General features: G+C 40.2%; 3 protein-coding genes across 4 annotated transcripts; 1 reads left to right on the top strand and 2 right to left on the bottom strand.

The window, feature by feature from the left end:
- Positions 1-1,244: 1,244 nt before the first annotated feature.
- LOC311051446 (vitellogenin-like) lies at positions 1,245-10,865 on the bottom strand (the record flags this gene model as incomplete). Its single annotated transcript, XM_084066015.1, has 33 exons — positions 1,245-1,357; positions 1,455-1,616; positions 2,015-2,180; positions 2,327-2,421; positions 2,515-2,609; positions 2,726-2,909; positions 3,012-3,141; positions 3,270-3,408; positions 3,517-3,659; positions 3,759-3,965; positions 4,072-4,134; positions 4,227-4,271; positions 4,358-4,680; positions 4,756-4,984; positions 5,099-5,234; positions 5,315-5,500; positions 5,616-5,709; positions 5,803-5,989; positions 6,076-6,195; positions 6,304-6,405; positions 6,802-6,926; positions 7,011-7,108; positions 7,192-7,409; positions 7,517-7,735; positions 7,835-7,960; positions 8,076-8,241; positions 8,327-8,484; positions 8,582-8,732; positions 8,828-8,976; positions 9,090-9,251; positions 9,341-9,592; positions 9,746-9,897; positions 10,823-10,865. 33 exons carry the CDS (start codon positions 10,863-10,865, stop codon positions 1,245-1,247), a joined length of 4,938 nt encoding a protein of 1,645 aa, XP_083922141.1.
- Positions 10,866-12,938: 2,073 nt separating this feature from the next.
- ctbs (chitobiase, di-N-acetyl) lies at positions 12,939-20,803 on the top strand. Of its 2 annotated transcripts, none has more exons than XM_084066842.1 (7): positions 12,939-13,144; positions 14,523-14,661; positions 15,402-15,610; positions 16,226-16,397; positions 16,540-16,637; positions 16,957-17,118; positions 20,036-20,802. In XM_084066842.1, the coding sequence occupies exons 1-7, from the start codon at positions 13,019-13,021 to the stop codon at positions 20,222-20,224; spliced, it is 1,095 nt and encodes a 364-aa protein (XP_083922968.1). In that variant the 5' UTR covers positions 12,939-13,018; the 3' UTR covers positions 20,225-20,802. The 2 variants fall into 2 exon arrangements, with proteins under 2 accessions (XP_083922968.1, XP_083922969.1); XM_084066843.1 differs by having other exon boundaries at positions 13,092-13,168; positions 14,507-14,661; positions 20,036-20,803.
- A 185-nt stretch (positions 20,804-20,988) lies between these two features.
- Positions 20,989-26,767, bottom strand: spata1 (spermatogenesis associated 1). The gene is made up of 13 exons (XM_084066841.1): positions 26,728-26,767; positions 26,332-26,534; positions 25,769-25,875; positions 25,446-25,563; positions 25,132-25,185; positions 24,184-24,571; positions 23,675-23,819; positions 23,526-23,586; positions 23,133-23,250; positions 22,771-22,896; positions 22,318-22,499; positions 22,091-22,189; positions 20,989-21,466 (listed from the first exon to the last, which is right to left on the bottom strand). The coding sequence occupies exons 2-13, from the start codon at positions 26,389-26,391 to the stop codon at positions 21,287-21,289; spliced, it is 1,638 nt and encodes a 545-aa protein (XP_083922967.1). The 5' UTR covers positions 26,392-26,534; positions 26,728-26,767; the 3' UTR covers positions 20,989-21,286.
- Between the last annotated feature and the right edge of the window lie 631 nt (positions 26,768-27,398).

The following is a 27,398-nucleotide window of genomic DNA, read 5'->3' as shown; positions in this document are numbered from 1 at the left end:
GAAATGGATGTTGTGTTTACGAATAATATGACCGAGGGGGAGCATATAAACTGAGAATAATAGGGGGCCAAGTATGGACCCTTGTGGGACCCCGCACGTAAGCTGGGCAGAGGTCGAGGAGACATTCCCAAGAACAACGGACAGGGTTCTATTTGAGAGGTATGAGCGGAGCAGTTGGAGGGCAGTGCCACCAAGACCCACCCATGACTCCAGGCGATTTATCAGAATGTTGTGATCTACTGTGTCAAAAGCCGCACTTAAATCCAGAAGGACCAGGATCGAGGAGTCACCATCATCTAGAGTCATGAGTACTATAACTGCACCGATCTGCGTGAAACTTTGCACGCACACTCCCTAGAGGCCAAGGAAAAACCTTTGCCCTGCATTTTTCACATCTGCCTTTTAGAGCGCCACCAGGAGGCTGACTTTTGTAAAACTTTTTTTGCAATTACTCCTTCAGATTCTGTAAAAAAATCACACAAATCGGTACACAGTATCTCTATAGTCATGTAATCAAGACGGATGTGTCCGATATTTCATAGATCAGCCTAATTGGCTAACATTGCCTTCAAAAAGTTTGCAGGATTTGTCTGTTTTGAACAAAATGCCTCAAATCATGAACGATGTGCGATTTCCGTGAAATTTTGCGCGCACATTCCCACTAGGCCATTGGAGAAATGCCACCCTTTTCACATTGGCCTGTTATAGCGCCACCAGCATGTCTAATTTAGCAAAACACATTTTGGGAACAAAATGCCTCAAATCATGAATGCAGTGTCCGATTGCCGTGAAAGGCCTAAGAAGAAATGGCACCCTTTTCACATTAGCCTATTATAGTGCCGCCAGGAGGCCACAATAACCTACCCGACCTGGCGGGAACCTGTGCTCCGAGGAGCACTTTTTCTAGTTTCACTGTTATGTTGCTTGCAAAATTAGTCTGAGTGGCCTATACACAATCATTTTAAAAATCCATAGGCTATATCATGAACAATCAACCACAATTTGAATTGCACATTGCAGGGCCTATATTACAGTGTGGTTGAATTGGGGCAACCACACTTCCAATTTCCCAAATTTGCACCTTTGTAGTTACCACACAGTAGTTACATTTGTAATAACTTTCACACAACGCATGTTGGAATGCTTCATGATATTTATTTAAAATCACATTATAAACAACCCATTCAATAATATTAACATGAAAAACAAACAAATAAAATAACAGAATGTCACAAAATGCTAGATTAAGCACACTGAGGAGTACAGTGGCAGGCCACATGGGCTTGTGTGGTCTCCCTCACGTCCACACTCTTCTCATAGATGTTGGTGAGACCCTCAGAAAGATTCATGCTGGAATCTGAGAAGAAGAATTAAGAAAATAATTTCAGACCTTTATAATTTTCTTGGAAAAACATTATGTTTAGTGAAATTGTTTGTTTGTTTTGTAGACTCACCAGCTGGTATGCAGTGGAAGCCGACAGTGACAGGAGTGGTCCTCACAGGGACACAACCAGGCAGACAACGCAGCACAGGTTCAACAGAGTAGCATTTGGAATCCTGGCCATGAACCATGATCTGCTTCTCCAGCTTGACAGATTCAACCTTCATGAAACATTCTGGAAAAAACAAGGTGAGTATACTTTATGCATTTGTAGCATTTGTAGGTAAAATCACCTGAAACTATGAGTTGATATGCAAATGTCCACTTTTAAAGTTCAGAATGATGTTCAGTGGTTGATCTGCAGTGTTTTCAAACCGGAACATTAAGCAATTGTTGCACTCTAATCACACTCTAAATTAGCTGGGATGAGTGCATAATTTTTATGTTGCTTGTGAGAATACAATAAGAGAGTGTAGTCAGTATGGTTGGTCTGTAATGCACACCTTTAAAGACTCGATTAAAGTGGGAATAGAGAATTATATCAATTAGAGTGTTAGGTGAATAACTACTTTAGATACTGTGTTGCCAAACATCATGTGAAGTAAAGTTGCAAAGACGAGGTGTAGGTTTTACCAGTAGTGTCACGGCAGCTCTGAGAAGGAAGCACCCAGGAATGGGCGTAGCTGACTGAGCTCTTGGTCAAACGTCCATTGGGGGTGCTGTACTCTTCTCTCACTTCCCCATCAGCCTTACCACAGATTCCACAGGTCTTTCCCTTCATCCAGTCCACCACTTTAACCTGCATGAGAACAATTAAAACATTTGTGGTTTATGGATTGTAATTATAATAATTTCAGGATACTATTTTTGTTAAGTCACTTTAAGAATCCTTGTTTAATGTATTTCTTTATAGATTCCCAATAGTTACATTGTAAAATGTCTCACCGTCCAAGTGTTCCTATCAAAGTAGACCTCCTGAAGACCCAAGCTTGGTGCATGGAGAGTGATACCTGCACCTCTCTGTTTGATCTGGATTTTAGCTGTAATTGGTACAAAGACAATTAATGTGAAATGAGATATTTAGCTGAAGAATTTATTTTGGAAGATGAATTTGACCTTTTTATATATAATACCTGTGGGATGCTGGTATGGAAGGTTGCTGATGGGGACATCCATTCCATTAACCTTCACCACAACATCATTGTTCTTGGGGTACAGGTCAACATCACTGTTGAAAGAGAGTTCAGAAGTGAATGAACTGCCATATCTCCAACAACCCATTTTCTAAGACGAAGTAGGCTAATTGATTTATTTCTAGAAAGCTTAAACATTTGCGATACTTACATATCAGCAATTTTTACATTGATCTCGTTTTGTTGAAGTGTGTGATCTTTCTTCAGTAGAACCATGAACTTGAGTTCTTCAGTGCAATCCTGAGCCAAAACCTGGTAGCATGAGTGGGGCATCTCATTCTTGTAGCTCCTGTTGTTGAACGTGGTCAGTTTGTCACCAACCATGAAGCACTTAGCTAGAATAAAAAGAAAAACAAAGAATATTTTTGTTATTTCTTTTTACCATTCAGCTATTAAAACAATAAAAGCACTGTTTACAATACAGTATATACTCTTACCTGCATGAGCCTTGGTAATCATATAGGAGATCTTGTCAAACAGGCTGTCCTGATAGGCGTCCAACTCAGCGGCTGTGTGTCCAATAGGCAGATAAACGGGTAGACCACATCCCAGTTTGTACATGATCCTCTATTGAAATTGAAAACATCAGCCATAATTAGTACAATTTAAAAGATCAAATGGTATAAATGCAATTTCTCTGTAGATCGCTATGAAACAAAAATGATAAATAAATAGATTGAGGAATAAAAGTGTACCTTCGGTGTCTTCAGCACAACATTCAGGGTTCTCTCAGAGGCAATAGCCACAGTCAGTATGATCTGTTTGGGAGCATTCTTGACCTTTGCCAGGCTTACACCAGCTTGTGTGGCAATGTTTGGAAAGTACTCAGAGATCCTATGTTGTGAAAAAGACAGATATTTGATAAACATTGCATACAATGTACTTAATTTTTTTATTAAAGAATAACAAAGAATAATTGATATTGTGATTTGGGGACTTTACCTCTTTGCATAGCGTTGCCACCCCGATGGAAGCTTTTCCCATGTCACCTTCATACGGAAAGCTGGGTCTGGGCCAACAAGACCGGTTTCAGCTATTATCTCAGTCTCATACTGCTTGCACTCCTTACCCCAGGCAATCTTAGTCTAAGAGAATAATATGGGAAACAATTAAGCCCATTTGAAGCGCAAATGATGCCAAAAGTCAAAGTCAAATTATACTGGAGTCTGAGATGCAAGATTCACCATGAGTTTGTGGTAGCTTAGCATCATGCCATCAGCACAGATTCTCCAGTGGTCATTTTCAGCAAGGTTAGCGACGACAATCTGCAATCTGGATGTAGCTCTGTCGAAGTAAGCTGCAATCTGGTATCCTTGAGCCTTCTGGTCAGCTCTCACCGCACGGATGAGAACAGTTACGGCAGGAGTGACACTGTTGGCAAGGTATTTGGCCTGAAGATGCAAATCAAGGAGTGATGTTAATGGCATTTAAAAAAAAGTGTTCTTCAGATATATGTAAAGGTTTCTTCTTTGAATGGTTTAATAGAAATGTTCTCACCTTTTTATAGATGGCCTCGAAGCTGGTGGCACTATTTATGACAGTGGCAGTGGAAGTTGCGTACTGCAAACGAAATAGGCACATGTTTGTCAACAGAACATATGGCATGATGGCATGATGATGGAGAATTCTTTAGACAGCCATTCGATGATTACCTGGTGAATGTGCTTCTTGGCAAACTTCATGTCAATGACCTCCTGCTGTAATGGTAAAGACAACAGATCAACCCACTGTCCAACATTTGCACAAGAGAAAAGAAGACCTTCCAGATGACTTTGAGCCTCACCCTTGAGACACGGGAGCTGGAGGAACTGGATCTGGAAGAGCGACTGCTGGATGAAGACTTGGAACCAACACTTGAGCGGCTGCTGCTAGAACGAGAGCTGGAGGCGCGGGAAGAGCTTGAGGATGATGAGCTGCTGGAGCTAGAGGATGATCTGGTACCGTTTTTCAGACCAGGAACCAAGATCTTCTTGAGCTTCAGGAGGACATTCTTGTCCTCTTGGATTTCCTCCTCCTCGCTCATGTTGATCACTTTGAGGATCTTCTCAGCTGCCTTTTCTCCAATCTGAACCTCAACCTCAATCATCTCAATGGCTGGTCCGGCAGCTGCATCAAAACAGAACCAGAAATTACTTATTATTCTTAATTACCTCTGTTACTCAATAAGATGATATCATCTACTGTACTTGCCTGGAGCAACCTCAACAAAGACTGCATGTTTTCCAATCAAAGTGTAGAGTGCGCTGTCTCTGATGAAGGCAGCATTGTGAGACTCAACCTCTGCACAGACCTTCATTCCAAAGGTTTCAGATGCAGCACACAGTTTCTTCTCAAAGAAGGCCTTCAGGGTTTTCACCTGGCGGATAATTTTGACTGGCAGATCAACAGGAATGATTTCAGATGACCTTGACTAGAAAAACAGAAAACAGAAAATCTCATAATCAGATAACCAACATAATAAATGTCTCGGTATCATTTGTGTGTGGACTTTGTGTGTTAAAGGGGGCTCAGGCACCAAACACACCAATGCAACCCTAGATGTGATTGTAGAAGTGAAAGTCTCCCTGGATAGCTGTCTTGCAACTTCAGCTGGGATCATTGGTGTGATTCTTGCAGCTGCAATATCTTCCACATTTCTTGCAATAGCAAGAGTCTCAACACTGCAATGAAAGGCAAAAACTTGTATGAATTTAGAAATGGTGAATCATACAATTTATTTGGTGAAAAGGATGTTACATACACTGCTGATGCAATCCTATCCACACCCTGAACAGGTAAAACCTGAATCTTGAAGTTGCCCTTAATCATGTCAGCTCTTGCTTCGATCTTTGCAGGTAAGATGGTGTGGACTCTGGCTCTTGATACCAAAGCAGCCTGGATTAAATCAGTATTCACTCCCATAACTGCATATGTGTGCATGGAAACACTGAAAGGCAAAGAAAATGTGAACTTAAAGGGAATGCCAGATTTATTTCACTTCAATGGATAAAAGTTTATTATTAAAAATACATTTTTAAATTATGAGCTGCCATTTGTTTCACCTTGGAGTCATCGCAGCCCTCATCTCAATGTCAGCCTTAAGAAGCATGGAAGGGTGGTAGTTCTCAGGGAGAGCAGGTGTCACAGTTGCCTGGACTGTGAAGTGAAAATATTATTTTCAATGTCACAGTTTAAAAGATTACAGAACCTGTGGCCTACATCAAAGGGATTGAGGCAATCTGAACTTACGCTCAACAGCAGCAGTAGCCACAGCAGCGGTATAGAAACTCAGCTCCATAGGCAGACCAACAGCAGTAGGGAAGATACGACGTACCTCAGCAGCAAGTATGGGTTTAGTGTAATGGAATGCAATACCAGCCAGCAGAGCATCAAATGCCTTCGTTCCCTCAGCCTTCATGATAGGACCAGTGGCAAGCTGTAGGAAAACACACATTGTGTACATGATGACATCCAGAGTTGATTGATTATTGAATGTAAACAAGTTAATGTAACATTCAGTACCTCAATAACCTGGTCGACGATGGCTTTGTCCACGTTGGCAAATGCAATTTCCTGTCCGAAGAATTTGACATACACAGAGGCCAGTGGCTGGCTTGAAGGTTGAGCTCTCCATTGAGAAAGCTGAGGGATGATGACAGTAAACCTGAGTTAGTCCCGCTTTTGTAATGAAATTGTTCTTTGATCACATACAAGGGAGAATTGAATACTTGGAAGGTCCTTCCTACTCACAGCCTTGATAACGTTCCTCATCTTGGTAATTCTGTCAGCATTATCAGGAAGCTGAGGCATTTTCAGAAGAGCCTCCTGAATTCCTTCGGTTCTTACTCCCAACTAAAAGAAGAAAAATGGAGACCAGTATGCAACCAGTATAACATATTACAGTCCACAATGCATCTCCCACAGTGCAACACTTCACAACACAATGCGTTGTGAGCTTGTATCTCAATATTTAAGTGCAGTGAATACAAGAGGGGGCCTAGAATAGAGCACTGGGGGACATTAGTCAATTAAGTACAGGGTTTAAGCAGTTAAGTACCAAACAAATAGAGCAGAGGTCTATATAAAATGATGAAGAGAAAGATTATAACATCGAAGTCAGAAATGAGCTACTAAAGTTGTGGCTACACCCTATCAGTATGGTAAAGTCAAACAAGATGGAACATGAAGTTTATGCATCTGAGCCCTGCATAAACCTCAACATAAAAGGAAAGGAGGCCTTTCGTTTACCTCAAGAACATCAGCATACGCTCCAGCGAGGTAAGTGCGGGCTTTGGCCACAACAGCTCTTGGCAAAAGTGTTGCTGCGTCATTGATGACGAAAGCAGTGGCTGCAGCACCCACCATCCATGGATCTGAAAAAAACAACTAAATCATCAGATATCTGATGTCTGAGTGCGTTAACTATCAGTAAATGAATGCACTGTTAATGCTCGTACTGTAATAGGCATCATAGTGGAGGGCTCTGCTGTAGTGGTGACTCAGTCTCTCAAATTTGGGGCTGATGATCCTCACAGCAACATTACAGGCAGCAGCACTAAAATTGGGAGATAAACATTTATGATATACCATCCTTTTTAAACAACAAGGGAAGCAAGTGATTACTGTTAGGGCTCTTACACTTGAGCAAAGTCAGGTGCTGTGCTCCTGGTCATGGCCTTCATGTAAGAGTAGACCAAACTAGCAACTTGCAGGTTTCCTTCATTCATAATGGCATTAGCAATCGTGGTCACCAGGCCCATGGGGAGCTTAGTCTCAAACAGGACAATAGCAGCAACCATGCGGACCTCTGGGTGCAGAGCCCTGTCCATGAACAGCTGAACAGCCAGTTCCTGGATCTAAATCACAAAGATGAAAATCATGAACAAAAATGCAAATTGCATGGGGCATGTTAAAATGTTGTGAACTGTTGGCAAGGAGACAGACTGAGGAGCTTTGTTCTTACCATCTTGGGTTCCTTCTTTGCAATATTCCTTAGAGCCAGGACTGCATCAATGTGGACTCTCATGGGCAGAGAGGCGGCAGCAGAGCCAAATCCAGGGAGAAGCTTCATGATTGGTTTAAGACTGGCAGGATGGCCGGCATTACCCAGAACTTTAAGGACAACTGTCAGTCCCTCAACTTCACCCCTGGCAGCAGCCTCGATGGCAAGGTCATGGAACGGCTATGGAAGCACAGTAGAAAAATAATATTACCATACTAATTTTACTTTCATTAACTGTAGTTAAGGTTTTATGGACATCAAACAGCAAACTAAGCCAACCTTAACAAGGTCAGCAGGGCACGCTGGGTTCTCAGCACAGAATTTGGCAACCATGGTACCATAGCCCAGCATGGCAATTTCACGCAGAACTGGGACTGCCTTAGCCTTGGGGTTAAAAGCCAGGCCCTGAAGAGAAGTGAAAAGAAAGCACTGTTATAACCTACTAACTAATAATGTGATGAATTACATCATGAATTTGAATTTGAATTGCATGATCTCATTAAGGATTGACCTATAGTACCTCAATGAGCTTGATGGCCTCCATGTCAGCTGTCACCATGTGCACCGATGCCAGCAGAGCTTGACTGGCCTCAACAACAGTGATGTCATCAGCAATAAACTTCTCCTTGATGAACTTCAAAGCAGCATGAGTTCCAATGGCAGGAACAGCGCTCAGGATCCAATGTCTGAAAATGAAGAAACTATGCTTGTATCTTTTCCAGACATTTGTAAAATGTATTTTACTTTCTTTTTATTTTTTGTTTTCTTCACCTGTAAACTGGCTTGGCCCTGAACTGAGACCAGAGAGCCTCGATACTCTCAAATCTGGCCACACGCAGCAGCTGGACAAGTTCAATAAACTTCAGGGGGGCGTCTTCATGGACCTTGGCTACATTATAGGTCACCACATGGTGCAGAATCTCAACAATCTGTCCAGAAGAAATGGAAATGCTTCCAGTGTTATGTTGTGTTTGCTAGAGGAGAAAGTTGAAAATAATCTGGATAACAGAAAATGGTTCCCAGTACCTGAGCCTCTGGGTTGGTGATCCTCAGCAGCTGGACGGGTGTCTGTAAAAGCTCAGTGGCAAACTCATACTGCAGGGATCCACGGTGGAGATACTCTGCCCTAATGGGCTCCACTAGGGTCTGCTCAATCTCAAGGAACTTCAGATTTTGTCTGTGAAAATGTTTTTAAGAACTAGTTAAATCTGTACAATGTAAAAAAATCTTCCTTGTACAATTTAGAAATAGAAAGAAATGTCAACTACATACTTAGCCTCCATCTGGGCAGCACCATTCATGATGTTGAAAGGTGAGAACTGAATGAGCTCAGTGGCGGTCGCTTCCAATATCAGAGCACCAGTGGGCATTGGCTTCATGACGTAGTTGAAGGCAGCGCCACCCTTCAGGTCCACTCCTCGCTGCATAGACACAATTCACATTTAACCCCAGCAGCAGTTAGAACACACCCACTGTGTTTAAAAGTGTGCTTTTCATCCTAATGTAATAATAGTTTAAAAGAAATGTCCCTTACGTTCTCGCACTCAACACATCTCTCGGTGTAAGCCAAACCGATGTCTTTCATGATTCTCTCCTGGCAATGGTTCAGGTCCTTGGTTTTGGTCAGATGGATACGTTCAGCCCTGGTGTCCTCACTAATGACATAGTGAGTCTTGCACACACCCTGGACTCCAGCCTAGAGTAAGAGAACAGAAATTATTCGGGAGTTTAAATATCACCCTGGCTTTTGTGTTTATAATCATTCAGAAAAGGATTAATTTGAACCTCTTGCAATTCGTAGACATTCTGGGTCTTCTTGATGTTGAGCTGAAGGATGTTCAGGATACCTCTGTAGGTATTCAGCACAGTAGTGGAGACCCCTTCTGGTGCAAACACCTTGCCCACAATACCATTTGCATACTCAAACTTGATGGGAATCAAGAGCTGAGCAGCCAAGGCTGAAATGAGCTTGGTGGCAGGTACAAAAGGATCTTTTGGCCAGATGCCACTGTACTCAGAGAGCTCAGGATCCACAATCTAGAGGGGGGGAAAGCCAATTTTCAATTACAAATTATTTACGTGCAGAGGTCCTGAATTCCTGTCCATAACCCACATGGAAATACTTAAACGCATACAGTATATGTAATGCATTAATGCTGAGTTTCATTCAAAGCTATTTGTAGTCTATACCTTCAGAAGGAAGATCCCTGGGGTCATTGCTCTGATCATAACTTTGCTTTTGAGTTTGATTCCAGCTCTAGCCAGGCCTTCCTCAGGCAGACCTCCTAAGAGAACGGCTTCATACTTGTACACGTAGGTCTCACTGGCTGAAAAGTCAGGGGCTGAAACAAGAAGTTATTACACATGATAAAATATCTCTGGATAATTTAGCATCAACAATTAAACATCAATTCATGTGTTATTTTAGTTAAAAAGTTAAAATAATTTCACAAATACATAGATAGCTGTAGTAGGCACACATTTCCTATTCATGTAAACTTACCAAAGTTGAGATGTTGGCCCGCTGCAAAATAAGAATAGACTGTCAATAATCTGTCAATAAAACATTATTTAATAGGGGTGCAACGATACGTTTTAACAACGATTTGATACGTATCACAATACTTGGTTGTCGATACGATACATGAACGATACAGGTTACTTTAGCACGATACGATACTTTTCGATTCAGTGATTTAGTCGATACGATACATGAGCGATACAGGACAGGTTCATTTAGAACGATACGATTCGATTCAATGATTTAAAATCGATATAGTAACTATTTATTTACCCCAAAAATCAGTGTGACAAATAAATACATGGATACTGGATATAAAGCCCTCTTTCTCTTTTTTCTTCTTAAAAGTACTTAGTATTGATAAAATTGATTATTTGCATTGCAAAACGATTCGATACGATTTATTTGCTTTGCAAAACGATTCGATACGATACAAAGTCAAACAATACGATATTTTGCTGTTTGCATATTGATATAGTAGATCGTTGAAGATTCAAAACGATTTTTCGATGCAGTTACTATATCGTTATACCTCTATTATTTAATCATCCAGAGGTTGAACAGAAAATCTTTTGTAAATCATGAACACTGCTAAATCAAACTATACTAACTGGTTGTGATATCAGTTGTACTCCTAAATCTATCTTTTCTAAATTTCACAATTTACTTACTTGTGTACTGTACTCTGGCAACAAACAACAAAATGACCAAAAACACTTGGATTAAATCATCAAAGATATACTTACCCACAAGGGCTACAGCCAAGCAAGCAAGCACAATCCCCTTCATGGCTGGTGGAATGTACGGATTACATGCAGGGGTTGTCTTTTATAGCAAAATGTTGTTGACTGTGCATCTGTTGAAATATGTCATTAACTAAACATGACTGTTTGCCATAATCAGCATCATCGATGGTACCTTGCTCTAGTATCATAAAGTAAATCTAAGGAGAAATGTCACAGGCATATAAGGTTAGGTTAACCTGGCCCTTGCCTTTTGTGAAGAGCTCAATGTCCAAGTTGCTAAAAACTTGTTGAACACATTTGAACACTTCCTTTATCACAATCAATCACAATCTTTATCACAGTCAATACATTAACAAGTAACATTTTTATATTATTAAAAGTTATTTTTACTCATTTATTTTATTTATTCATTATTTGAGTTATAGGATGCTTGAATATCATATTGCTGCATAGCTGCAGTCTATCCATATAAGCCAATGAATGAATGTTAAAAAAAAGTAAATAGATAAAAGATAATTACTACCCTCATAATTGATAGCCTAATGCAATGGTTCTCAAAGTGGGTCCTTGTGGGGGGGGAGGGGGGGGGGGGCACCACACTCCAGGTGGTCCCCAGCTAAATTAGTTTATATAGCTTCACAGCTTCACTTCATTTAAACCACTTAATCTAATAGTATTTATACGTTGGCTATTCAAAAATAGCAGATCTACAAGCTCACAGCACATCACTAGTGCTGCAAGCTTGTACATTTGCTATTTTTGAAAAAAACACATTGAAAATGTTTGGAAGATTTTGAATAATTTTGACAACTTTTTTTTTACATAAATCTTGTCTTCTGGGGGTCCCTGGCAAAACATTTTCAGATGGGGGTCCGCGGTACTTGGTGCGAAATTTTTTGAGAAGCAAACTCTGTCTGCAGATATTCATCATGGCAAAATAACTAATTGCTATAACAAAAAACAATTGTGAGTAGGAGTATCCTTTCAATGCTGCAGTTTGTCAGGAAAATGTCATTATGCCCTAAACTGACACTTGTCCAAGTCAATGTCTTCCGCAGAATGTTGTTGGAAGATGACAAGTACAACGGGCAAAGTTGTGATCGTTGTTTTATTTAGATAGGAGAGTGTAGCAGTGGCGTATCCAGGAATGACATTTTAGGGAGGCGAAACTGGGCCTGACTGGTGTCGCGGATGTCACGGACCGGTGGTCCCGTTGATTCCCAAATATAAACTATAATTCAAACGACCATAAAACAACAGTAACACTCTCCCAGCCTTTACTAGCACCTATAATACTTTGTTGATATTATAATCTATACTGGTTCTGTCAACTTGTGTCTTTCACTTGTAGCAAGTGAGCACGCACACGCACACAAATGAGCACGCGCGCACACGCACACGCGCACACACACACACACACACACACACACACACACACACACACACACACACATTTTTTTAAGCTTCTCATATCTTAGCTTGGGGGGGCAGTGGCTCAGGAGGTAGAGCAGCTTTCTAACCAAAAGGTCCATGGCTTTAAGTTAAAGTGTCCTTGAGCAAGACACTGAACCAAAGGCAGACCATTTCATCTTTATCTAAAAATAAAATACCATTGGCAAATTTAATTTAATTTAATCCACTTGAGTGCCTCCTTTAACCTCCTTTATTAATGTATTCATTCATTCATATTGGTCATTTTGAGCTAGTCACTTTTCACCATTAATATGAGAGAGAGAGAGAGAGAGAGAGAGAGAGAGAGAGAGAGAGAGACACACACACACACACACACACACACACACACACACACACACACACACACACACACACACACACACACACACACACACACAGAGAGAGAGAGAGAGACAGACAGACAGACAGACAGACAGACAGACAGACAGAGAGAGAGAGAGAGAGAGAGAGAGAGAGAGAGAGAGAGAGAGAGAGAGAGAGAGAGAGAGAGAGAGAGAGAGAGAGAGAGAACAATGGAGCAGTCAGTTAGTTATTGAAAAACAATGCCCATGTGTTCCTGTAAGCGTTGAATGAAGAATGTCCCATCTACCCCTCCATAATCATGTGATTCACGTAACGTGATTGATTGTTTTCGTCAGTAGGCTACCAGACTGTCTACTCTAGACTTGGCAGTGGTGAAAGTGAAACCATAGTAAAAGTAAAACCGTCCGAATTTCTTCAGAAATGCTGCGGTTCGTTCTGTGTCTGTTAGCGGCATCATCATGTCTATGCTCCCAGGCAGATGTGTCGGTGTGTCCATGTGAGACCCAGGAACTCTGCCGTCAAATCCTTGATGAAAAGGACTTTGAGGTAGGCCTACAGTAGACGGAGACGGTAGAATGGTTTGTTGGACACAATACAACAGGGCAATAAGCGCCGCCCACACATTTGCTTGATAGCGTCAAGTATTTGCTCAGTGTTTCTTTCATAGAGTTATTCTTTCCCTGCAGCGTGCTCCTTGATGAGTGGGGTCCCCAAGACCCCCCATCAAAGTGGGGTGAAGCTTGATGGGTAACAGGCACCAAGGAAGAGTGGGCACCTCTGTGTTAAATTGGCTATTTTGTCCAAAAAATATAATAATATAATATTTAATAATAATAATAATAATAATAATAATAATAATAATAATAATAATAGTAGTATAATAATATAACATATTTGGAAAATGTTTTAAAGTAAAGTATACATGATTAGAACATGTTTAACATTCGACAAATAAGGTCTAATATTTCTAATTGCTACAAATTGCTACAAAACCCATATATAGAGTCATTTTGGGGCATAAACAATAAGTTATAGGATAAAATTAAGTCTGATACTGATGAACCGTGCATGTTCACATCATGTATACTTTACGTTACTTACTTCAAATATTTTTTTTTTTATCATTTTGGACAAAATAGACAATTTTACATCGAGGTGCCCAGATGTCCCTAGTGCCCACCTATATCTGTAACCGAGATTGTTGATACTATCACACCTTCACAACGATATAATAGGCATAGTCTATTAAGAATGACTATTATTCATCACTGCAATTGATAGAATTCTGTACTATCTATACTATATGTAGTCTGTATATCATATATTCTCAGATAGGGGTCCCTGAAAAAAAAAAGTAATCAAGAGGCCCGCTATTATCAATTTGAGGTTGAGGGTCCTTGACATGAAAAGGTTTGAGAACCACTGTGCTATGTGATCATTAACTGAATTTGTTAGCAAATCTATAAGCTCACAACGCCTAGCTTCGAGCCACATTGCAAGCTTGCGGATCTGCTATTTTCACTACTTCTCAAATGTGTTTTGTTTTTTATTTATGGAAATTATTTGATTTTATTCATGAAATAATTTTGGAAAATGTTGGAATTGTTTTTAATTGATGAAAAGTTGTGATTTTTTTTTTTTAATGTAGGAAACGAAAAAAGGGTGATATTTACTTTTAAAAAATTGGTCCGCGACCCAAACATGGGTCCCGACCCAATGTTTGGGAAACAGTGTCTTAGCCTAACTGCAACTGCACCAATTTCATTTTGTAATCAAATATGAGACAGGATTGCTGTGATGATATTTGACCTCACTCCTAATCATGTCAAAGTTTTTATACAGCTTAAAACTACATGCTCATGGAATTTTTAATGGAACAACAGTTATTCGTACCTTCTCTATTAATAGTATTGGCTGTTTTCAGGTGTTTGTATTTGATGTAGGTGGGAGAACATGGCAGTCATACAATTGGAGCATGGTGACAACAGTGGCCACATTTGGCAAATATGATGCTGAACTCATGTGTTATGCTCATTCCAAGGGAGCACGAGTAGTACTCAAAGGTATAACATGCTAAACGACAAAACTCCACAAGACAGTCAGTATCAATCAACATATAAACTTATTGTAGAATCTGTGTCCGTTGTTGTGTTAATGATGTGTTATTAATGTGTTATTTGCTATGGGGAAAGCGTTGGGGGGGATTTATATGTTATTTGTAATTGATGTTGTTGGTTTATGTTCATGTCACCATTTATTTGATGTGTGTAGGTTAGTTGCAGAGAGCACTTGTCTGTATAAGCACTCAGGAGTTGAGTTGGTTTTGAGAATAAATGCTAGAAGTTTTCCTGCCTGAGTCTGACCCACCATTCATACTGTCTATGATCTGATGATGGATCTCATGATTGTGTTTTTCGGAGAAAGGTGATGTTTTTGGCAATATGAATGGATTCCACTTAATTTAATATAGATAATATTCATTGCTAATAATATTATTGCGTTAGCATGTATTACCTTTTAATGACATCGCTTCACCTTCCCACAATCCAAGCTCTGCTTACCTAACAGAAACACTATGATCAAGTTTAATCATAGAGATTAGCTCAAATTTAAACCGCAAGTTTCCTGTGTATATATGTCCATTATGCTTTTCTAACTGTTTGACAATGTTTTCTCCTCTGGGGTTAGGCAAGATTCAGCGGATCGGTCAATATCTATCTATCGATCAAGGTCGATCAGTGATTAAGCTGTATCCTACTGTATATAGGCTCATCACTTTCTCACACTATGTTGCTGTGACTAGGTGATGTACCCCTCCCCTTTATGGTGGACCCTGACAACAGGACGGCATGGATCACAGAGAAGGTCAACTTGGCTAAGAGTCAGTTTATGGATGGGATCAACATAGACATTGAACAAGGAGTGGAAGACGGCTCGCCACAGTATCATGCACTGACTGCCCTGGTCAAAGAGACCACTGAGGTCTTTCACAGGGAGATCCCAGGTTCCCAGGTGGAAAAAAAGCTTTGAGAATTGTCATCTGCTAAGTACTTGTTGCACAACACTTAACCTTTAGTTGGTGGAGGAGATTATTTGCCATTTGTCACTGAAGTTGACTTGATGCCACATGTATGATAGAAGTTATTATTATGCATTTTTACCTATATGAATCCTGAATTAATACCACAAAGGCCAGCTACTGTTTGTAGACCAATATACTGTACAACAATACCATGTTAGACTTCCCATTCAGCTAGTCATCAGTCTGTTCCTCATTCCTTTCCGTTGTCAAACCATTTCGTTTTCTCTTGGGAATGGAGCCAAAGGTTCCACAGTAGTCAGCAAGTCATTAAACCCATCTTGATTTTAGTTCCATAGGATAAATTGAGGAAAGAGCATGCACACTCAGAACTTTGTAAAAGTAATTTACTGCAAGCTTTCAATCAAAGACATTTAGGTTTGCAATAAATGACCATGGCACAGATGTGAGTGTGCAGATGCCTCAGTTAAATGGTGTTCTTTAGCTCCAGCCCCTCAGCTGTTTCACTTTTGAGTTTTATAGGTTAAACATGTAAACAATGTCCCCACTTTTACTATATTTGTTATTTAACTCATCCCGACCATTAGGTCTCATTCGATGTTGCCTGGTCATCAAACTGCATAGACAAGCGCTGCTATGACTATGTTGCCATTGCGGAGTCCTGTGACCTTCTTTTTGTGATGTCCTATGATGAGCAGAGTCAGATCTGGGGGGATTGCATTGCCATGGCCAATGCTGCAGTCCCTCAAACATTGAATGGTTGGTTGTAATGAATCATACTGGTTGAAGCCAGAAAGATTGGACTCATACAATTCATAGAATGCAAATGACCCTTATCCTAAACCCATGCTACTTATTTGAAAACACCATGTCTGCAGCATATTGTGGTCTTTCTTAACAGGCTATTCCCAATATTTGGACCTTAAGATAGATCCAAAGAAGCTTATAATGGGAGTACCCTGGTATGGTTACGATTATCCCTGCCTCAACCTATCCCAGGTAAGATATGGTTCCAACAAACAGTTCATATTGTGAAGTAGAGGATTCTCTTCTGTTGTAATTAAATATATAAATATGATATAGTACTTTAAATATACCCATGTTATATAGTCTGAAATGACAGATTTACACAGAACAGTAAAAATGAATGAACTTATTATTACTGTCTTATTTTACATTCCCAATCATACATATTAAGGGATACAGGTATATTTGTTAAATATGTTGTCCAGGTGCAATTCGTTTTTTCTGTACTTTTCAAGCTGTTCTGGACAATAAAAAAAATCTAACACAGATCTACTCATTCTCTTGTACGCAGGGCGGGGTGTGTTCAATAGCCAAAGTCCCGTTTCGTGATGCACCGTGCAGCGATGCAGCTGGTAAACAGAAACCATACAGCTGGATCATGAAGCAGGTCATTAACTCAATGTCCGGCAGGCTGTGGGACAAACAGCAGCAAGCGCCATATTTCAATTACAAGGTAAGGTTGATCATTTATGAAGTGAGGTAGTCAGAGGAAAAGAGGGGAAGTCCACACACCGTTGGCTCCCTGTAGAAACCTTTAATAAATAGTTAATTGACAATAAAAAATAAAAATGTTCTACTGGGAGCTAACGGTGTGCGGACTTCCCCTCTTTTCCTCTGATATACGTAGTGTTGTCCAGCACCCAAAGTTTTTTTGGGACGTGCATGCTTACCTGGATTCTAGTCATACAGCACACCCACACATACTTTGGGTCTGATCTTTCTTCTTGTCACCAATTTTTACAGTATTATGTTTCTATTTATTTATTATTATTTCAATATACATATAAAACAATCCTCCAAGACATAAAATAATAAAATAATAACTAGAAAAAGTGCTCCTCGGAGCACAACTCTCCGCTGTTGGGAATGTTGGGAATGTTCTATCTGTATAAGTGTCCTATCCGTCCTGTCTGTATAAGTGTCCTATCCGTCCTGTCTGTGTAAGTGTCCTATCCGTCCTGTCTGTGTAAGTGTCCTATCCAATTGTTACAGTATCCGCCATTTCTCAACCATTTCGTGATTGTTCCTGTCTTACCTCACTCTTACCAGACTTGTGTTGGGAATGTTGGGAATGTTCTAATTCTTATGTTCTAACTGTCCTATCCATCCTGTCTGTATAAGTGTCCGATCCGTCCTGTCTGTATAAGTGTCCTATCCGTCTGTATAAGTGTCCTATCCGTCTTGTCTGTATAAGTGTCCTATCCCTCCTGTCTGTGTAAGTGTCCTATCCGTCCTGTCTGTATACTGTAAGTGTCCTATCCGTCCTGTCTGTATACTGTAAGTGTCCTATCCGTCCTGTCTGTATACTGTAAGTGTCCTATCCGTCCTGTCTGTATACTGTAAGTGTCCTATCCGTCCTGTCTGTGTAAGTGTCCTATCCGTCCTGTCTGTGTAAGTGTCCTATCCGTCCTGTCTGTATAAGTGTCCTATCCGTCCTGTCTGTGTACTGTAAGTGTCCTATCCGTCTGTGTAAGTGTCATATCCCTCCTGTCTATATAAGTGTCCTATCTGTCCTATCTGCCAATTATGTATCAGCCATGCAGCCATTTCGTGATGGTTCCTGTCTTACCTCACTTTGACAGTGGCAAAGACACTGTCAAAGTGACGCCATGTATTTATACAGTATTTCACCGTATTGTCACGTGTCACGTGAGGCTTGACCAATCGGTGTGTCATATTTAGAAAGTGAAAACAATACTCTCCTGCGGAGAAAAATGAATACAAAAATCAAGACAATATAACACAAAAAAATAAGCAAACAAATGAACAAATACAAACACCGCCAGAAATTGTATACAGCCTTTTCATCTTACACACCTATGCTTCTATATTCATTTGCCTTTTATGTTTTCACAAATCCGTGGTTTGGTCTATAAATGGAGTACATTTTTTGAGAATGTCTTGTCTAGATTAGATCTGTGAAATCGAATTCTCTCCATCTGTATGATTACAATCATCTCAGAGGCAGGCCAACCATTTCTTAAAACCTGGAGGGGAGGGTAACTTCCAGTTCAATAGAATATTCTTGGCTGCAACCATTTCAAGCATTAATGCCTTTTGATCTTTTGATGACGTGTGTCAATCCTGTGATATTCTCTGAACATCCAAATAAAACTATTTGAGGGTCAACAATAATATAAAAGTGGACAGAGCCAAAAAATATGTAATAAGGTGCCCTCTTCTATTTTACATTTACTATCACACAGAGGAGAAATTCTAGGCTATATTCTATTTAGCTTTGCCTTGGAATAGTGCATTCTGTGTATAACTTTATATTGTATTAGTTGGTAGGCTACCTGGCATTGATTGAACAGGTATGTATTTTTGACAAACCCTCGTTACAGATTTAATCGCTCAGTTCCATTCCCAGTTCAGATCCCCATGCCTCTTTCGAATGGTTGGTGGATACAGGAATAATTAAAAGATAAAAAAAAAACAAGGGACCAATTGTTTAGAGTCAGGGGGAAGATGCAAGAGCTTATTAAAATCGTTACTCTCACGTTTTCAAATTGTGGGATATTCTCCCTGACATAATGTCTAAAAGATAACAAAAGTAATGTGACTGTGGTAGGACAAACTTCATTCTTAACTATTGAAACGATGCAAAGCGTTACTCTATAAATCTGTGGAAAGTCCCAGTCAGTGAATACCTTGTCTGAATCTGACGGTGGAAATCACCGTGTTTTTTACATTTGAGAGCAGCTTTTATCTGTTTCAATTCCATTTTTTGATATGCGACAAGCCTTATATCCCCATACAAATGGTCAAATGAATCGTTTCTTTAAAAGAATTGCAGTAAGATTTTTTTTCTTTGCATTCTGCTTATGTGACGACTTACACTGTCATTTGTTGACGAGAGTTCATGCCATTTATTCGGAACTTGCACTTGTACTGTAAGTCGCTCTGGAAGAGCGTCTGCTGAATACCTAAATTACAAAATTGTAAATTGATCTGTCCTGGATCAGTTTACATTAAATCTAAAAAAAGTACAAGTGCACATGAGTTAGCTCCTTCATTGGCGGGGCAAGTAGGCGCCCCATTTATGGTTTATTTGTCTTTTTTTTTGCTGAGTTGGAGCCTTTTTTGTCTTGTCTGAGGCAAGTTGTAATAAATTACAGTGCAACAAAACCAGCCGTCATTCATGGTAAGGGCTAATTGTCTTGTAGCAATGTCTACCCAAGATACCACACTTCCCAAACGCAGTAAATTTACCCCTTCTTGGTGCAATAAACTAAAGCACTCCTGGTTAATTCATTCCCAGCCAGTTGGAAGCCTATACACCAGAAGAGGGTGCCATTGTTACTATTGTTGGGCAGAAACCGCCTCTCGTTCTCAAAATGTATTCATTTATTTTTTTCTCCCCCACCCAGGATAAGACAGGACAGATTCATCAGGTGTGGTACGATGACCCGGAAAGCATTTGTGCCAAAGCGGGCTTGGTCAGTTCTAAAGGGTTGAGGGGCATTGGCATGTGGAACGGCAACATCTTGGACTACAGCGACGACCCGGTTGCTCAGCAACAAACCACAATGATGTGGAATGCTCTCTTAGCATGCTAGCCGGGATACCCTAGCGCTGCCAGAGCGATTTACGCTAAACCTGACCTCACTGCCATTTGTTTCTGAGTCAATATAATCATTTGCGAGGCTAGGGGGGCCTGTGGTGTGACTTCCTTTTGAATTCAGGGATACATACTTGCACTAGTTCAGACAGTTTATTGTCACTTTCAGTGCTGTAGACTTTTATTGCAGTTGTTAGGAAAATGTCTGACATTCCACTCTATTGAGTTCAATTAACGTGTTGCTTTGTCAAACGTTAATCATTCTGTTGTTTGTTTTAAGAACACTTAACACATGAATCTCAACACTGGACACTGAGTGGCATTTTAAAAAATGGGGATTTATTCTGAAATAATAAATAAAACACAGAAATATGAATTGGGTCACACAGTAAACAGCAACTGAAATCTGCAGCATGAGCCTACCACCAACCAGCTCCTAAAACTAAAAGTAGGTATGGGTGACATTTCAAAGTCATAAACAAAACATACAGTGTGCCGCATAAAGTATGTACACAAACTATTTTTGAGTAAAGTAAAATGTTTGCACTTTGATATTCTTATGAAATAAAATCATCAGATTAGAAAAAATCACACCCAGTGTGAAGAGAGTGGTGCCTTTGAAAGTGTAACTGGTTGCATCCTTGTGTTGCAATCAGCAACAATATGTTGTCATGTGACAAGTGACAACATATTGTCACGTGTCACATGAAGCTTGACCAATCAGCCGTGCTCAAACATACGGACGGACATACGGACGGACGGACGGACGGACATTCAGACACACGGACAAAGTCAAATGTAGGAGTGGTTGGCACCACTCAAAAAATGAAAAGATTATGAAGTATTCATTGTGACATTTTAGACCCAGATGTCCGGTAGGATACCTACTGGTTGATGACAAGTAGTACTGCCTGAAGTTCATACACATCTATTTCCCCTGGCCAAGCAGGGATTGCCTCTTGGAATGACATCTATAAGTGGTATACATTTGATCTCATGCGGGAGAATCTCGGGTAGGACATAAAAGTTATGGATTGTAACTTTAATGAAAGTAGACTTTTTAGAACATAGATTTCTTTCCTGTTGGGTACCCTGAGTTAGGTGCAGGTGCTTTGAGCTTGCTTCGTGTGGTAGCTGCAAAGCCTGATGGGACCATGGGACCAGAATGAGATGACTGGCTCTTCTTCTGTGCCAACTCAGCCTTCAGGGCCCTCAGCTCTGTTGCAGCCTGTTTCCTCAGCTAAAGAGAGAGCTACATTCAATCCTACTATGAATGGTAACCAGAACGGTCGGCACCAAAACCTACTCGGCACCATTCTTTTTTTGGGGAACACACTGCCCGCTGGTGCCGAGTGTTCCGAGAACTAGGTAAAGAACTTACAACGACAGAGGCACGCTGTCTGAGGCAGACTTGAGCCACGAGAGGCACCGGCGAGCGAGCCGAACGTTGGGAAGTCCGCTTTAAATTACATCCCGATAGGACAGACTCGTAAATGACCCCCCCCCCCCCCCCCCATAGTCTTGGTACCCCAGAGACGTCAAAGTTTGCCGTCTTGGGGGTGAGAATGCATTGTATTCCCGGGGCCGAGTAGGTTCTGATGCCGACTGTTCCGTACAAACATAAATCAAATATGTCAAGATACAATCAGTAACAAATATACAAACGTAACACAAACAATATCCTTAACCATTTCAAATTGTCCAATATAACAAAAGTAAACATGATAGATGGTTTACTAGATAACAATGGCAGTTTTGCTAGTTAGTGCAGTCATACAAATATTGATCACACTTTGTTTCAGATTGGTGCAGGCATAAAAATAGACAGGAAGATGTATAAATAGAGATATGTTTTTTAAATTACCTTTATCTCTGTGACAAGTTTCATCTTGGCATCTTCCACCTTCCTCTTAAGGTTGTCAATCTCATGGCTCTCTGTCATAATCTGGATAATAAACTCATTCTGAAACACAGGATTACAGTCTTAGTCTTTTTTAGACTTGAAAACAGTGTTATCATTTAAACCCTTTTGATATTGGATGAGGACAGATTAAGTACAGCTTTCTTTTAAACTAGCTCCGGTTAATACACCTTCATGGAAGATCTCCCTTGGCGTTGGTGTCTTGGCCTGCCTCTGCCATCCCTGGCCTGAAGTTGGTGCAAGAGTTTATTGTAAAATGTCTCCAGTTCCTGGCGCAAGTTTCTCAAGGTCTCTTCCAGCGGTACTGTAGCCTTCTTGGTTTCAAAATATTTCTTCTTCCAGCTATCACGTGCTGAGAGATGAAAGGGAAGAGAAAAACATATATCAGCACAATTTACTTTTGTGTGACAGATTTGTGCAACGCAGTCCTTGACATCACATGACACTGGCACACAACTAAGTTTGTGGTTCTTATGGGATCCCTAACTTTTCTAGTTGTTTATGAGAATGGCCAATTATAACATAAGTGCAGTTTTTCACATTATTTGAATATCCAGGATTTAAAAGTATCTGTTGCCCTGCCGTGTCTTTAAAGAACCAGTACACTTTTTGTTTTACCCCACCTTGGTTTCTACGATGCCTGTTTTGCGCCAACAAGTCCTTCCCTTTTCTAAGCAGCTCTTGTCTGGTCCACTCAAGTTGCTTCCTCTCCTCTCTAACCAGCTTGATTTCCTCTATTAGTTCATCTCCTACGTCAGAGAGAGAAGGAAGTCAAACATGTACATTTCCACTTAAGCCCCATGTACAATGTCTTACAATGAATAGCGAAAATAGCTGATCTACAAGCTCATTGCAAAAAAATGTGCAATTCTTGAAAATGTTGATTTATTTATTTTCACCTGTAATGACATGGAAAGTGGGGAATGGAGAACAAGGTGACCTACAGTATTGTAATTCAGAGGATGTATTCAAGGCAGCAGCTTACTGTTTGTCTGAAATAAACTTGGAACAGTATTTTTGGGGGTCACTGGATCCAGATTGGACCCTGAGGGTGGAGAAGTGTACTGGTCATGTCTAGAAGATACTACAGGATGCTCTACAACCTTGGAATGACAAGAAACACAACATGACAATAATTGTTTATTTTTGTCTAATACAAAGACATCACCTTGCTGAGTTAGGCCACATGCTGGCAATTGAATTTTGAATGCATGGTGACAAAGCCAAAAAATGTACAAGGTTGGTAATGTACAACCATATGACACTAGCTTTCGGAAAAGCCTTGAATAAAACGTGTATCAACCTTATTTGAAATGTAACAATCAATAGACAAGGCTGAAGGGTTTGAGACACTGTAACATGTAAGGGTATACTATACCATATTATTTGGTTTATTCCTTATTAACTTCAATGTCTGTGCATCTTTTGATTTCCTGAGCCTGTAAAACATTATTAGTATTATTATTATTGGTAGGAAAAGCAGAGGAAATAATAATTTGTACTGATTCAACCTGTATACGACAGTACCTGTCATGGGTAAGAGAAAATCCTGAATCCAGTGACTCTGGTACACCAGAATCCCTGGCCGCTCTGTTTCGTCTACACCACTGTTTCTTCTTGTAAGTGGAGTCGCGTTTCACTTGTAACTCTTTCACCTGAGCTGAATCAAGTTCTGACATTTGCAAAGGTGTGTAGATTTAACATGAACAGTATAGAATTCCAAAGCAAGATATCCACATTTATTTGAAAAAGATGTGACACCCATGCATATGACATGATTACTGGAAATGGAAGATCATTAAACTTCTAAATTAATTATCCACCTTAATAGTTAACAGTCTTGACTGTAAGATCTGACAGAACTTAACCATTTACCTACTGTAGCAATGCAACTATTTAAAAAGAAGTATGCAGTGTTTTTGAAAGAAATGCTTTAAATTCTGATTATAATTGGTGGTGGGAAATGTTTGTTTTTTATTCAATGCTTTAAATACTTGATGATACAAAATGCTGAGAAAACAGGCTATAATATTCACCTTTAGTCTGTGAAACGGGCTGTTGTTTCTGGGAAACCCTTGGACATGGCTCTTCCTCTGCCCAATTAAGTTTATGGGTGGAGAGGGGCTCCTCTTCATTCTCTGTGGAGCTATAATCCTCCTCCTCCTCCTCTTCTGCTTCTTCTTCCTCCTCCCTCTGCTCCTCCTCCTCACCAGGGCCAGGGGTAGGAGGTGTCTGCGGGGAACACGGGGGGATGTGGGGAAACTTTACAGGCTCCTTTGTCCCTGTTGGCGGGCTGCATGTCTTGGGAGGGTAATAGGTGTGGGGGTCTAAGGAGCAGCTGTGGGTGTCTGAGGTGAGCGACTGAGAACAGAGACTACCATCGTTCTCCACCACGGGAAGCAAGTAGAGCTCTGGCTGCGGTGCCTTGCAGAGAGATCAGATGACACACACAGTCAAACCATCAGCGTTTGTTTAGTCAACTAAAACTCAATAGCGAAAACTAGAATTGAAAAAAAAAAAAAACATTTTAGTTAGAATAATAACTAACTGAAAATGTGCTCACAAAACTAATAATGATACAAAACTAACTAAAATCATAGAGAAAATGCCCTTAGTTTTAGTCTTCAAAATCTTCAAAGAATAGCAGGTCTACATGCTCACAACAGTCGCGATGCATTGTGAGCTTGCAGATCTGCTATTTTTGCTATTGTTCTGACCTTGTTGAATCTAGCCCCTGACTAATTCATATTAAAAGTTCAAGTGAGGGTAACCACACTGCAATAAGGACACTGAAAAGGTAACATGTTTTGTTTACTAAAAGTATATAAATGTATAGCAAAGTTCTACTGTACATGCACACAAAATAAAGTGCAGTGTGTTTCACACATACACACATCTGTCTACATTACATCCCTGGCTAGACATAATGATAATGGCATTATAAAAAATAAAAAAATAAAGATACCGAAGCTAATATTACATACATACGGTGGAGCAAAGGTTTTCACTTTCAGATCTCTCTCCTGTTTGGTTTTGACCTGTAAGACCATACATGCAATAGATTAACAATGAAATCCAAGTAGTTCATGAGTTTAATACAAATAAATTCATACTTTCTCTCTTATCAACAGTACATCTATATATCTCTTTCTCTCACACACATACAAAACATGCACACACTTCAATGCCATTACAGTACTTGAGTCACAAAAAGGTAAATCAGCGTATACTTTTTTTTACATTGTTTGCCATATAAGCAACAAGTTTGCAGCCACCCTAAATTGTCAGCTGGACTCACCACGGCCAAACTCCGACCCACACATTTCAGGAAGGAGAATTTGTCAATGCTCTTTTCTGACCCCAGGAGGTTTCCAAGTTCACTTCTCAGTGTTTTTAGGGTTATATCTGGGTATACCCTAATGTAACAGAAGTAGATTTTAGACATTTAGCCCACCGTTATTGTGAGAATGCATAACAAAAACAGACACATAGCTGGACAGACAGACAGACAGACAGACAGACAGATTGATTGATTTAAACAGACATCCAGGCCTATACAGTAGCCTATATGTAGAATGTTCTGATAAAGTATTTCACAAACTTGTGTGAATGTGACTTGACCTGATGAAGCCGGCAGATATGAAGTTCTCTATGGCTTCAGCGGGCATCTTATTGAGCTTTACATTCCACTGGTCATCTGGCACACACAGCACGTGGAGCTCTACAAACTGAACAATAGTGCGATTAAATAAAGTGAACAAAAAATACAGTAGCCTAGATCCATGGACATCTATGCACTTTTTAAAAAACATTTCCCCCAACACATTCTAAATACATTCTAGAAAATGTATTTACACAATAGGCCTAAATGTTTAAAGAAACATGTATTTCTTTGTATCAATTCATTTGTTTATATAATAGTACCTTTCAATCAATATTTCTTTCAAACTCTAATAGGTCCATATAAAAGACAATACAGGGGACAACACTACAAAGATTCAAACAAAAACATAAAAGAGAGGAACATCTAAAAGACATCCAGATACCCAATGTCTCCAGAAACAAGAAGAGTAGGCTACCTAATGCTGCTCTTCATAGGCATAGTTAAAGCCTTTAATAGCATGTCTTCAAATGCATGTTTAGTTTCATTGTTATATTGTGGTTATAAAAACAATTCTGACTACCTTGGAACTTGTTGGTCTTCTTTCCTCGTTGTATCTCATAAATTCACAGGACAGATCCATTCTCGGACAGTTGTTCCTTCAGCACGGCAAAGAAGAGGAGCCCATCCCGTTAATCCGTGGATCCGCTGGTGGTGCTGCTTGTCCCTCAGACTCAGAGGACTGGACTGCTGCTTGTCCCACAGATTCAGAGGACTGGACTGCTGCTTGTCCCACAGACTCAGAGGACTGGACTGCTGCTTGTCCCACAGACTCAGAGGACTGGACTGCTGCTTGTCCCACAGACTCAGAGGACTGGACTGCTGCTTGTCCCACAGACTCAGAGGACTGGACTGCTGCTTGTCCCACAGACTCAGAGGACTGGACTGCTGCTTGTCCCACAGACTCAGAGGACTGGACTGCTGCTTGTCCCACAGACTCAGAGGAGTGGACTGCTCTGTCTGCTGCTTGTCCCACAGACCCAGAGGAGTGGACTGCTGCTTGTCCCACAGACTCAGAGGAGTGGACTTAACTGCTAAGTAACAATCTGTGTGATCAAACACAGCCAGTGGAATGTTTTTTATTGGGAGTGCCAGCACTTGTTGCTCTGGTGCTGCGCAGTGATGGAAAAAGTACTCATACTGTATGTTTTACTTAAGTAAAAGTACCAATACTGCAATGTAGAAATACTCTGTTAGAAGTGAAAGTCCGGAATTCAAAATGTACTTGAGTAAAAGTACCAAAGTATTCGGCATCAAAATATACTTAAAGTACCAAAAGTGAAAGTACTAAAATGTTTGAAAATAGCAAATCCACAAGGTCACAAATTGTCGCGCTCTGACGCGTTGTGAGCTTGTAGATCGGCTATTTTCAAATGACCTATGTATAAAATAGGGCTGAAGTGGTTAATGTATGTTTTATAATATAATAATTTATATCTGCAAAGTAACTAGTAACTAAACTTGTCAAGTGATTGTAGTGGAGTAAAAGTACAATATTTGTCTCTGAGTTGTAGTAGAGTAGAAGTGAAAGTACTGAAAACTGAAAATACTCCAGTAAAGTAAAAAAATACCTCACAATTGTACTTAAGT

This window comes from Gymnoscopelus microlampas (genome assembly GCF_963454915.1).
Source record: "Gymnoscopelus microlampas genome assembly, chromosome: 9".
Classification (NCBI taxonomy): Eukaryota; Metazoa; Chordata; class Actinopteri; order Myctophiformes; family Myctophidae; genus Gymnoscopelus; species Gymnoscopelus microlampas.
The sequence above is the reverse complement of the archived record's forward strand: the minus strand, read 5'-3'. Positions and strand labels throughout refer to the sequence as shown.